Genomic DNA, 14057 nt, shown 5'->3' with positions numbered 1-14057 from the left:
TAGTACATCCCTGCAATGATTTACATGGATGCACTGGAATATCCACAGCAAAATAACATTTGGTGGTTCATCTCCTAATTCTGGTTTTCAAATCTGATCACTGTGAATGACAAAAGCTCTTTGTGAAAGGTCAAAAACTAAAAAGCCTGAAGCATATATTTTCAAAAGTGCAGATACCACTGATGCATCTTTTGGAGGATTTTGTATATAATATTCAAATTACAAAATTGTCCCAAGGCATAATATATTTGTACTGGTTCTTTCTGCAGTAGGTACAAAATGTTACATGTCTGTGAAAAATACTCACCTGAAGGATTTCTTAGCAGAAAATACATTTTGTCATATTCCCGTTGCTTTGCTTATGATGAATAAGAAAGCAGAGTAGAATCATTTTATTTCAAAATACAGAAACGTTTAGTTTATACCACAGAAATAGGGCTAAATTATTTCAGCTATATCAGCCTTCTGCATCAAAGCCCCTAAAATAAGGATTTTATTGCATTTTACCTTGATAGATTGCATTAGTAGCTTTCTTATAAGATTTCAATGCAGTGTTATTACATTGTATCTGCATTTATTTGCATTAATAAACTTGCTTCCAGGGTGGATAATTAGTGCATTATTAATGATTTAACAAATTGGTGTGAAAATGATTGCTATTTCAGTTTTCAATAGCATGAGACAGTCTGAAACATAAGGCAGCCTTCCACAATGAAAATCTTGCTACCATATATGTTTTTAAGATGACTAACTTTAACTTCAATCTAACAATGCTGCTTGCATGTGGCTCTGTACAGTTCCTGCATGTGGAACAGCTGCAGAACCCAGCCTTTCATGGAAAAATGAAGCATTTTCTGTCCTAAATCCTGCACCATTCAAATCAGTGGAAGTTTTCTTACCGACTTCAGCAGCCTTCTATTCCCAAACATGGGCAAACTGCTAAATGTTAAATTTGGGTTAAAATTTAGTCACTGTTATATGAATTCTAGTTAAGCCTTCAGTTTTGTCAATCCTGTAGTGAGTTAGGAAAATATTAGAAAGTCATGAGAATACCAGAAAATACTTTGATACAGAAATAAATCCAGTAGGTGTCAAGAATAAATCCTAATTACAATTTTGGTGATAAGTGTGATATGTAGAATAGAAAATAAATTCTCTTTCTTTCATTTATCATGTACAGGGCAATCTTCAAAATTGGTAATTGTAGACATTGATTAATGGCAGTTAACTCACATGATTACCTCAAAGACTACTTGCAATTTATAAATTAATTAAGATTAATCACAGTTTTAATTGCACTCTTAGTACCAATTGAAATGTAATAGTTTTATGTTTTCGTACATTTTCAAATGCATTGATTTCACTTACAACACTGAATATAGTGTACAGAGCTCGCATATTATTTTTATTACAAATATTTGCTATAAAATGATAAAACAAAGAAATGGTGTTTTTCATTTCACCTCCCGCCAGTACTATAGTACAATCTGTTTAATGTGAAAGTTCAATTTACAAATATAGAATGTTGCTATTACATAACTGCACTTCAAAACACAACAGTGTAAACCCTAGAGCCTACAAGGTAACTCAGTCCTACTTCTTATTCATCCAGTTACTAAGAACTTTGTTTACATTTATGGGAGAAAATGCTACCTGCTTCTTATTTACAATGGTACCAGAAAGTGAGAACATGTATTTGCATGCCACTTTTGTAGGTGGCATTGCAAAGTATTTACATGCCAGATATCCTAAACATTTGTATGTCTTTTTATTCTTTGGCCACCATTGTACACAATATGATTCCATGGTGTTGATGCTCATTAAAAAATAATGTATTAATTAAATTTGTGACTCAATTCCTTGGGGAAGAATTATATGCCTCCTGCCCTGTTAAACCCACATTCTATCACTTATTTTATGTTATAGACCTCTCAGATGATGATCCGTCACATGGTCACTTTAAGAACACTTTCACAGCAGATTTGAGACAGTGCCTTCCAGAATCTGAGAGGGAAGGGATGTGGAGCATGCATTCAAAAGTCTTAAAAGAGCAGTACTCCAATGAGGAAACTACAGAACCCATACCACCCAAAACAAAAATTAAACTTCTGCTGGTGGCATCTGACTCAGATGAAGAAAATGAACTTGTGTTGGTTCACAGTTCTTCAGATAATTATTAAGCAGAAGCTGTCATCAGGGATGGCCCATCTAATAGGCAGGGAGAAGCTGTACCTCCCCAAAGAGCCCCACAGTGGCCCAACCCATGATGTGTCCAGAGGGCCCCTCCTGCTGCTAGTTGCCTCCAGGCCAAGCAGAGAAGGCTGCTCCTCTGCTGGGAAGCTGGCAGGTACTAGGGCAACTGAGTCTTGGTGTATCTGGGGCTACCCTGTGCTTGGGTGGCAGTATCTCCCAGTGCTCCAAGGATAAGTTGAAGGCAGGTCCACACACCACCCTCCTGCCCAGTGTGCTGAGGGTGGGGGAGGGGGCATCCACTGCCCACCCATCCAGCACTCCAGTGCTGGGGAGGGAGACATGCCTCTCCTGCTTGCCCTGTGCTCCAAAGCTATGGGGTGGGCAGAGCCTCCCAGATGGAGTTTAGGGGATGGCCTCCCCAAGCCTGTGGTTCAGCCACACTGATGCCTATAATTTGCATGGATGTGTGTCCTCTGGAATGGTGGTTAAAACATTAAGGGACATATGAATCTTTAATTCATCTGGCACATAAATGTCTTGCAATGCCAGTTACAACAATGCCATGCCAATGCGTGTTCTCACTTTCAGGTGACATTGTAAATGAGAAGAAGGCAGAATTATCTCCTGCAAATGTAAGCAACCTTGTCTGAGTGATTTGCTGAACAAGGAGTAAGACTGAGTGAAGTCACTATGCTCTAAAGGTTTACATTTGTTTTATTTTTGAATTCAGTTATTTTTGTATATAATCCTATATTTGTAAGTTCAACTCTTATGATAAAGAGTTTGCATTCAGTACTTGTATTGGGGGATTGAAAATTATTATATCTTTAGTTTTTTACAGTGCAAATATTTGTAATAGAAATAAATATAATGGGAGCATTGTATGCTTTGTACTTTGTTTTGTAATTGAAATCAATATACTTGAAAATGTAGAAAACACCCAAAATATTCAAATAAATGGTACTGTCTTATTGTTTAAAAGCATAATTAGTCATGATTAATTATTTTAATCATTGACAGCCCTAGTAATTTTCATTTATTTTTTCAAGACCTTGCTATTGTAATAGTTACAAATTGCAAACTTATTTTGTTTCAGTATTTGCTAAAAAGATTAGTGGTGACCAACCACTCCATACAATTAAGGTTAACAGTAAGGGAGAAGGAATGCAAACTAAAATAAGAAAGAAATAGGTTAAAGTTTATAGAAATAAATTGGATGTATTCAGTTCAGCAGGGCCTGACGAACTTCATCTTAGAGTATTTAAGGCATTGGCTGAAGCAATCTTAAAGCTTCTGGCATTTATCTTTGGGAACTCCTCAAGGATGGGTGAGGTTCCAGAGGACTGGGCAGAGATGATGGGGGGGCACCCAGAGTTGCACATAGTCCTGGATTTGCTGGTTGGCTTGCACTGAGTGTGCCCACATGGACTGAACAGGCTTAGCAACTTCTAGTGAAGCAGCGGCTCTCGCTTTGCGTCCCCATTATCAGCAGCTATAAGTCTTCTCTAGGGTGGGGGAAGGGCAAACATAGTGCATGTCTTTAAAAAAGAGAACCTGGAGAATTATAGAATAACCAGCTTAATTTTGATACCCGGGAAGATAATGGAACAAATTATTAAGCAATGAATTTGTAAGTTCCTGGAGAATAACAGGGTTATAAGGAATAGTCAGCATGGATTTGTCAAGAACAAATCATGCCAAGTCAACACATTTATTTCTTTGACAGTGTTATTGGCCTAGTGGATGAGGAGAAGGAATAGTTGTGACATACCTTGATTTTAGAAAGGCTCTTGATACTCTTCCAAATGACATTCTGGTAAATAAACTAGGAAAATATGATGTAGATGAAATAACTGTAAGGTTGGTGCAAAAGTGATTGAAAGTTTAATTTCAAAAAACCGTTATCAATGGTTTGCTGTCAATCTGGGACAAGGTATCTTGTGACATCCTGCATGGCTCCATGCTGGGTCCACTAAGTCAGCACTCTTTGAAGTTAACTTTGAAGTTAGTTACTAGTGTAGACACACCCCTTGTGTGTTTAGAGTCAGATTTGCTTCTTGTGGTCTCAAAAGTAGAGTTTTCTTGCTTTTTACCCATTACTACTCAGAAAGGCCAATACAGGTAATGGAAGAGTGAGTCAAAGTCCTTTCCATCATCAGAAATGTTTATTAAATTATAATTACACAGAAAGCCAAGCAGTTGTACCAGGGCAAAGCCACTGAAGGCAACAAGTTTGGATGGGATCATGACAAGCATAAGTCTGCAAAACTTTTTATTGCTGGTGTTGATGGGGGGAAAGGAAAAAGCCAAGCTTTGCTTTTAGGTAGCTGGTTGTGATCTGTTCTCTTTTAAACTGAGCATATTTGCTTTGTAATTCATTGAGAGACAGTAAATCTGAAACCCAGCTATACTATTTTCAATGAATCAATGTCAGAGCAGCCAATAATGTTGAACTAAATGGGGTGCCATCTATTGCCTAAACATTAATAGCTAAAAGAGCTGAACAAATAATTTGCAAAAAAAAATAGTATAGTCAATTTAGCATCATTTTTTCAATTCATTGAGTAGCTGCAGAACAAATCAAGCTATATTCTTTTTGAATTTATATTCAGGTTGTAAGATCCTCTTTTTACTCTTTTCCATCTGCTTTAGACTTAAATATCTTGAGTAATTTTGTATTTTCTGCAAACTTTGCCATCTCACCATTTATTCCATTTTCCAGACCATTTATGAATATGCTGAAAGAGCCTAGCTCTTGGTAAAGATCCCCAGAAAACACCATTATTTACTTCTCTCTATTCTGAAAATTTATTGTTTGTTCCTGCCCTTTGTTTCCTATCTTTTAACAAGTTATTGACCCATGAGAAGCTCTTCCCTCTTATCCCATGACTGCTTAGTTTGCTGAAGGCCTGTTGTGAGGGAGCTCGTGAAAGGCATTCTGAAAGTCAACTGATGCTTATAAAATTTAGATGATGCCAACCTTCATTGCAAGACCACTGGAGGAGAACACCGGTGAGGGATGATCTAGATATATTTGTTTCTTCCTCAGCACCTGGGGGAGTGGATTAGATAATTGCAGACCTATATTTCTATGATTTTAACTGTATAGGAATGGGGGTAGGAAGGTTAGCATCTTCCATTTCCCAACTTAGGTGGCACCCCACCTAGTGTGCTGGGTTTTGTAAATCTCATTTTAGGCACCCATGTCTCCCTGTCCATCATATAGGAAGCCTAGGTGCTTAACTCAGGCTTTGTGGAGCCACTGTTGTCCCAGGCATTTTCTGGGTGCCTAAAAGTTGGGCATGATGCTTAGTGTCGTAGTACCTAAGTCAATTTGTGGAGTTGAGGCTACATCACTGTCTTTCACTATACATTATCTTTTTGATGACATAGCCAAGCTTTCAAATAATCAACTATTCGGAACAGTGAATAATAAAATATTCATGGAGCACAGAGAATAAATCTACTTTGTTAAAATTCATCCAAGTTTTGGTAGCCACAGAACAAAATGTTACCTTTTCCCCTGTGCTGATTTGAACCTCAGGACTGTGGAAGAAAATAATTTCAGTGTAGGGAAATTGGTTGAAACTATAACACCGAACATGATTATCAGAGATGTAGATGAGCATGGTATGTTGCAAAGGGAAATCATGCCTCTCCAATCTATTAAAATTCTTTGAGAGGGTTAACTAACGTGGACAAAGGTGACCCAGTTGATATAGTGTACTGTGCATTTCAGAAAGCCTTTCACAAGCTCCTACACCAAACAGTCATAACTGAAGTAAGCAGTCATTAGGTACGAATTAAGTAGGTCCTATAACTGCTTAATAGTTAGTTAAAAAGTAGGACACAGAGGGTAGGAATAAATGGTCAGTTTTCACAATGGAAAGTGATAAATAATAGGATCCCCGAGTATCTGTAATAGAAGCTGCTCTGTTCAAAATATACATAAGTGAACTGAAAAAGGGTGGAATCAGTGAGGTGGCTAGGTTTGAAGATAATATGAAGTTACTCAAGATAGTTACATCCAAAGCAGACTGTAAAGACTTACAAAGGGGTATCACAAAATTGGGCAACTGGACAAAAAAGTCAGATAAAATTAATTAAATTAATTGTTCAATGCAATGTAATTCACATTAGAAAACATAATCCAACCCTACATGTGAAATGCTGGGGTCTCCGTGATGCTTCTCCCACTCAGGAAAGATCTTGAAGTCATTGTGGATAGTTCTCTGAAAAGGTCAGCTCAAGGTATAGCATTGAGGGGGCAAAAAAACCTAAAAGAATGTTAGGGAAATGTTAGCAAAAAGATAGATAATAAGCCAGAAATGACCACAATGCTCCTATGTAAATCCCTAGTATGTCTACCCCTTGTATAATGTGTGCATTTCTTGTCACCCCCTCTTAATAAAAATATATTAGAATTGGGGGAAAGTACAGAGGAGGGCATGGGCATGGAACAACTTCTATATGAAGAGTGATTAGTAAGACTGGGACTTTTCAGCTGGCAAAAGATATAAGGGGAAATATGATAGAGGTATATAAAATCATGACTGGTGTGGAAGGAAACTAAAGAAGTATTATTTACTCCATCATATTTTTACACGCATCAGGGTCACCCAATCATATTCATAGGCTGCAGGTTTAAAACAAACATAAGGAAGTACACAGTGCACCGTCACCCTGTGGAACTCTGTGTCAGGTGTGTTGTGAAGACCAAAAGCATCAGTGGGTTAAAAATAATTAGGTAAGTTTTTGTGGAGAATAAGTACCTCAATAGCTATTAACTGAGATCATCAGGGCACATGCTCAGAGCATCCCTAAACCTCTGACTTCTAGTAGCCGAGACTGAATGATAGGGGATGGAGCACTCAACAATTGTTCTATTCTTTTAATTCCCTCTGAAGCATTTGGCACAAGCCTCTGTCACAAGAAAGGATCCTGGGCTAGTTGGACCATTGGTCTGTATGCCTGGTCTTGTGTAAATTAAACTAAGACTGGCTGAATGACAGGAATTCTGCTTTTTATTTTGTTGTTGTTGTTGTTGTTCTGCATCAAGATGAAACTAATACCTTGCAAAATATTTCACAGAAAACAGGCACACACGCCTCAGGATAACCACGAGCCCAGTAGCAAGGGCCCCCATGTAGGATGTGAGTGACCCACGTTGAGGTCCCTGCTTCAGATTGAATAGAGAAGTATTTGAACATGACTTTCTGCTTCCCTGGGGAAGTGCCATTAGCTATTGGCTAGTTTGGGGTGGGCCTTTCTATTTTTGACCAGAAATTTCATCCTGAGAAACCTCTCTCAAAGGTTTTGTTGAAACTGATATGTTCCTGCAAAAAGTTTATGATGAATCAGCATTTTTCACAAAGTAACATTTAGTTGATAAATTCTCAACAACCTCTAAATGAAGCCTAACCAGTCTAATCAGGTTTGACTTATTGCCCTTTCTTCCCAGATGGTGACCTTATATTGACCTTACATTACAGAACCTTATGTTACATTACCTGAGTTTTGCAGGAATTTCCCTTTTCCCCAGCCCCTACCATTGTTAGATGAAACTAGTTTTCCTGCTTTTACTTGTTCTGGCATTTGCCTCCATTTTGCAGGTTTGTTTTCTTCTTGTCAGGTGTTGCAATATTTGTTCTCCAAATGACATTAAAGGTCCTTCCTTGGCATCCTCCTCTGGCTGCAGGGCACAGCCAGCCAATACAAGGTATTAGAATGTGAAAGCAATCATCAGAGCATTTAGTTAGTGTCAGCCTTGGGAACACTGGATGGAAGGATAACTTGGCAGAGTTTCTGTTTAGAAGGAATGTGTCCCAGGGCCATTTTGACACCTGGACTGCAATTTTACTAATAACTGTTTTCAATATAAACGTTCAATGTAGATCAACTAGATATTATATATTATATAATATATACACACCTATACACATCAATGTGAATAATGTATATATAGTCCCCTATCAGTTATATACTGAGAAAATTATAGTCATCTAGAGCTCTTGCAGAAATGCCTATAGAAGGGCACTGTGGAAGAGGAAATTTCTGAAGGACTCAGAGAACTGGAGATTTAAAGGGTTCATGGAGATGTTCCCAAATCATTCCATTAGTGGAAAGATTTGAGCCCATATGGGTCACAGGGAAATCTGCTCTAATGCTAATGAGGTACTTGGCAATCCACATGGAGGCTAAATAGCCATGATCTTACCTTTATCTTCAGACTAGTCTGCTAGTGAGATCTATGCAACATCATTATCTTTAGTATGTTTATGCAAGTATGGCTTGTTAACAGCAGGTCAGTGAATAATTCTGTGGACGATGGACTAGAAGAAATAGAATCCAGTTTACTCTATCTTATCTGTCCTGGCTCAGCATGGCTCGTTATTAGGAGTTAAAGCTACTAGAAATATATTTTTGTTAGTAAATCAGCAGATACGACTCTGAATGTACAGTTGCCAGTTTTGTACAGTCCCTTTTCAAAATACTGCTGTATCTTAAAAAGTATTTCTACTCCCGATATACTATAGATGCATATTTTATAATAACCATACTTATTAACTACCACACGTTTTGTTTAACAGTCAACATAGTTTCCAAAAGTAAAAAAAACTCTTTTAATTATTTTTTCTTTGTCTCTCCTTTGATTAAACATTCAAGCCCTTTGATACCAACATATGTCGCAACATTTATGTATGTGTGTATTTACATAAAATCCTGTAGTAATTTTTGATAGATGTGTGGTGCCAATTAAGGTGAAAATTCTGTTGTGAAAATATTTCAGTAAGAGTTTTGATCATGTATATACTTAAAATTCTTTACTTAGTTGATCTAGTATTCTCAAGACTATATTGTTAAGAAAGGTAAGTTATGGTATTTTCTGATATCTTCTTTATCATTTAAATATTTCTGTATTTGTCTGAACAGTTGTTAATAGAATCCATTCATTGTACTATTTCTTTTTATGGCTCGTAATTGTTATGAGGCTATTTTCTTTATTTTATTTTTTAAATCATGGGATATCATGAGATTGTTCCCTAATAATATGTAAAGGGACTAACCTGCAACATAGTTGAGCCAATCTTAATTTCCGCCTGCATCAAACTGAGTTACTGTATCTACATATATTTTGGAAAGGAAGTTATAGATTAAAATGGAAGTGGTTACGCACAGGTTTATGTAAGACAGCACCAAATCAATGATACGGGATTGAATGCTTATTTAAAATATTTTACTGTGTTAATTGAAATAAAGTTTGATAGAAATAATACTGGATTGTCAATATTCACTTCTGCAGATGTATCTTTTGTGTTGAAATAGGTGGAAACAGCAACCGATTCAGACACCGAGAGCCGAGGTCTACGGGAATACCATTCTGTTGGAGTGCAAGTGGAAGATGAGAAACGGTAACTCAATAAAAAAAGAAGTGTAATCTTTTAGAAGACAAAACACTTTTTTGTGACTAAACTGCTAGCAAAAACATAGATGGTACTGTCTGTAAATAATTCACAAGGCCAGGCTTGTACGTAAACGCTGGCCAACTGCTAATATTGTAAGAGATATTTTAGCTCTCCCTTCATATTTACTCAGTTTCCAGTTCTTTTTCTTTGACTGGGAGGAGATTAATGTTTGTAAGGTGAATTTAGTGCTCCTAATTAATGAAAGGAATCACAAAACAGGTGACACAGAGGCCCTCAGTAGACCTGTTCCCCAGGGGCACAAGCTTGTTGTTTATTAACCTGTAACATTAGCCAGCAGGGGGAATATGGAGGAGAACAATCTACATCTTTGCTGCCCTTCAGAGCAGGTCAGGGACACGACAGACCTCTCTCCAAAGGAGCCCTTCCCCTCTGGTGTGTCTCCCTCTCCAGGTCAACTCTTCTATGGCATATAGGGAAATGGAAGGTGGGGAGAACATTAGTCCTTCCTCTACTCTGGGTGCCAGCCCAGGTGCCCTGTGGATAGCAGCTGTCTGCTTTATCTCCTAAACCAGAAGCATGACAGTTATGATTCCCTGGAGCACACCCCTACAGCACCTTCTTTATCCTTACCACAGGATCTTCCACCTGACACCTGATACTATTTGTACCTCCAAGTCCTCCAGCAGCATGGCTTCCTGCTCCAGCTTCTTGCATGCTGTGAACTAACTCAAGGGAAGTCTTTTTAACCAGCACAAGTCAGTTCATAATAGGCTAATCAGGACATATGGAGCTATTTAAATTGGTTATAGCAAGTTCCTGATTGACTCCAGGTGATTTGACTGTGCTGGAATAGCCCCTGTTAGTTTACCAAGGGAAAAGGGAACCAGTTCAGTCTAGGGCAAATGTAAATATTTCCTGTCATTCTCCCAAAGACAATTGGCCTGACCCTGTCACATAACCTTCGACTGACAGCTGACATGAGCTAAGACTGACCTGTTTTTTTCACAAACAATCCTTTGACCTTCTGTTACAACTATTTAATATAAATTTATCTGAGTATTTTAGTATCCCAGATAAGTTGATCATGAGACACTCACCATCTCAAGGTAGTTCTGTACCTTTTTTGAACAAAAACAAACATACCACCACATCAGCCTCTTACCAATTTTTTACATTTATTACAAAATTCTCAAAGATCTTAGCTAAGAATGACTCTTACTATGTGCAATAGTTAGATATATATAGATATTGGATAAGTTTCATTTTAACGGTATGTGCAGCATTGCAGGTCTTTGATGCTATTTCCCATTCTTTTTATCAATGATGTGCAATATAATATAATGTGAGGAAAGATCAATATTTGCTTTCAAAGGTAGTTTAACTTATTTTCATTTATAATTTTGTCAGATCAGTAATGACCCGATATAGATCCAGATATGTGCTTCTTTTTGCATTGTCATTCAGTGTCATGTTAAGTAACCAAATCAGTTGTAGGGTGGATTGTGACAAAGATTAACTGAAAAATATCCTGTATATAGGCAGAAATATATTTTAGTACCAGATGCAGAAGGAAAACCAGATTTGTTTTTTCTATTTATTTATTTATTTATTATGTATGTGTCTATTTAAAATATTTCTGGTACATTATTCCTTTACTATGTACCTATTTTTCTTTATTTTTCTTTTCTTGCCCAAGCCATGGACGGTTTAAGCGCTCAAATAGTGTAACAGCAGCAGTTCAGGCTGACCTAGAACTGGAGGGCTTTCCAGGGCACATAACAATGGAGGACAAGGGACTTCAATTTGGTTCATCATTCCAGCGGCATTCAGAGCCTAGCACTCCTACCCAATATGGTGCAGTAAGAACTGTACGGACACAGGGACTGTTCAGTTACAGAGAAGATTACAGGACCCCGGTTGAGACCTCAAATCTTCCACCACCAGAGCCCTGGCTGGAACCAGACATTGAGACAGTAGAAACAGGTCGGATGTCCCCATGTCGACGGGATGGATCTTGGTTTATGAAGTTGCTACATACTGAAACAAAGAGGATGGAAGGATGGTGTAAAGAGATGGAGAGAGAAGCAGAAGAAAATGATCTTTCTGAAGAAAGTAAGACCACCTCAGAATTTTTTGTCATATGCATTTTATAGAGAATGAGAGGCTGTGGTTTATATTGATTATTAATCGATTTCCATACTACTTAGAAGTGTGTTAGACATTCTACAGTACACACAGAGAGAAGGTAACTGCCCTAAGGTAATTACAGTTAAAATCCACAAGCCTGCAATTGACTGTGCAGGCAAACTGTTGTATCCATGTGGAGTCCCACTGAAGTCAAGGAGGGTCTAACTGCACAGTCAGTTGCAGGATCAGCCATGGTTTTTGGCATTATGAGTGAGATTCTGTCTTCTACCTCTAAGAAAGGGAGGAGGAGCTAATGTAGCGTTAGGTCACCCTTGTGCCCTCCTCGTTCTGAATTACTAAAGGGGTCATATAAGGTCTTGGTGTAATTTAGCCCTGATGAGCTTATGACAACCCATTCATTCTTATGTCTGGCAGTAACGTTGCCCAGAATTTCTTCAGTGCTACGTGGTGAGTCCCATCCCTGACCCACCCTTTCACAGCATGCCAGGCTATGCAAAAGGATTCTTGAAGGATGTTCTCTCACCGTCTCCTTATTTCTGCACCACAAAAATTTTCTCCCAACCGGATCTAGGGATTTTAGGACCCTTTTACTCTGTTCCAGTGCTTTTTTCTGCCATAAAAGGGCTGGAGGAATGGTGGAGGAAAGAAATATTGGAGAGGAAGTAGTGTGAGGAAGGACAATGGTTACAGCAACAAAATTTGGTAGTTACAGTAGACCCCTGAGATACGCACACTTGAGTTGCGTATATCTTGGATTCATGCAACTGTGAGTGGAGGGGAAACTGACCAGCGCTGCTACACTGGTCAGTTTTTCTGCTCCTGTCAGGAGGCAGGCAGGATGCCCTGACAGGAGCAGAAAAACCGCTCTTCTCAGGGGTGTCAGCCTGACTCTCCTGCCCCTGACAGGAGCAGTTTCCCTGCTCCTTGTCAGGGGCTGCAACCGAGATGCTGCCCCTGACAGGAGTGGAAAAACTGCTTTTGTCAGGAGTGGCAGTCTGACTCTTCCCACCCGGACAAGAATGTTTTCCCCACTCTTGCCAGGCTCTCAGCTGCTGCCACCAATAGGAGTGGAGAAACTGAGCAGGGCAGCAGCCCATGTCACTTTCCTGGCTCAGCATGTGGAGGGTAGCCAGGAACCAGGTGGCAGCCCAGTCCCTGGCTCCCCTCCACTCACTGGAGCCAGGAAAGTGACCTGGGCTGCTGCACTGCTCAGTTTCCCTGCTCTGCAAGAGGAGGGGAGCCAAGAGCCAGGCTCCCACATAGTTCCCAGTTTCCTTCACTTGCTGCTGCCCTGGTCCATTTCCTGGCTCTCCTGAGTTGCCCAAATTTTGACTTAAGCGGGGTTTGTGAGAACACAACCCCTGCATAAGTTGCGGGTCTACTCTGTTAGGGCATGTGCTCTTTTAGGTGGTTCAGTTATGTTTTGTTGTTTCTTTTTTTATAGAGAATCGTTATTATTTGCTCTCTTCTTGTAGAGACCGTGAACGAAGTGATGGAGTGCAGTGAAAAGTTATGCAGATTTCATGGAGCAAGAATTATGCTGGCATTAATGTTGCTGATAAATAAAATTGCTCTAACTATTCTGTTAGATGCCTCCCCACAGCTCTGTCTGTTGCCATGTTTCTTTTAGCCTTTCCTGACAGTCTTTTTTAGCCAGTTTCAGTTTGTATGACAGTGTTCAGATCCCAGGCAATCTGAGGGTTTTGTTTTTTTTTTCCAGTTCGGATTTCCTCAGGCATAGAATCAATTCATTTAGACTTTTGCTGCCCACATATTTCCTCTGCAAGTCCTGTCTATCTCTGAATGTTCTTGTTTGATGGCTTCTTCGTTTCCATGTTAGTGTCACATTTTACCTTCACACAGTCCACTGTCCCTTTCCTATTTCTTGCCCCCTCTTTTTCCGAAGGAAGACAAGCTATTCTGTTGTTAGTCCATTTTTATTTATCCTTAATTGTTTTGTTCCACCATGCTGTGCACAAGCCTTTGCTGAGAAATCACATTATCATACTGCTGAAAGGCCAATCTTTTACCTCAATCCCCTCCTTGGCTCTTTTGTCATTCCTTTCGTTGTGTCATGTCTAAGATAGGGTTGTAAGCAATTCACACCAGGAATTTTTACCTTCATACTGTGAACTATTTAATACACTCTTAGGTGCTGTTATATAATAGTAACAATAATTTTGTGAGTTTTAGGCATCGCAAGACTTCTTCCATAATAGGGGCTTTTCAATATTCTCTTTCATGTGTCTTTTGCATCAGCATTTTCAATTCCTACAAATCAAATGCCCT

At 38.9% G+C, this 14057-nt stretch overlaps 1 protein-coding gene across 2 annotated transcripts in view; it reads left to right on the top strand.

Annotated features, from left to right (window-relative positions):
- DLGAP2 (DLG associated protein 2) overlaps positions 1 to 14057 on the top strand; it is a 547630-nt gene that overhangs the window by 513529 nt on the left and 20044 nt on the right. For both annotated transcript variants that reach the window (XM_074988921.1, XM_074988920.1), the window contains exons 10-11: positions 9520 to 9605; positions 11317 to 11732. In XM_074988921.1, the coding sequence (XP_074845022.1) occupies positions 9520 to 9605; positions 11317 to 11732 (502 nt within the window). The remainder of the gene's footprint in view (positions 1 to 9519; positions 9606 to 11316; positions 11733 to 14057) is intronic.

Source organism: Carettochelys insculpta, chromosome 3, assembly GCF_033958435.1.
Source record: "Carettochelys insculpta isolate YL-2023 chromosome 3, ASM3395843v1, whole genome shotgun sequence".
Classification (NCBI taxonomy): domain Eukaryota; kingdom Metazoa; phylum Chordata; order Testudines; family Carettochelyidae; genus Carettochelys; species Carettochelys insculpta.
Note: the sequence above shows the minus strand (reverse complement) of the source record. Positions and strands in the feature narration are given on the sequence as shown.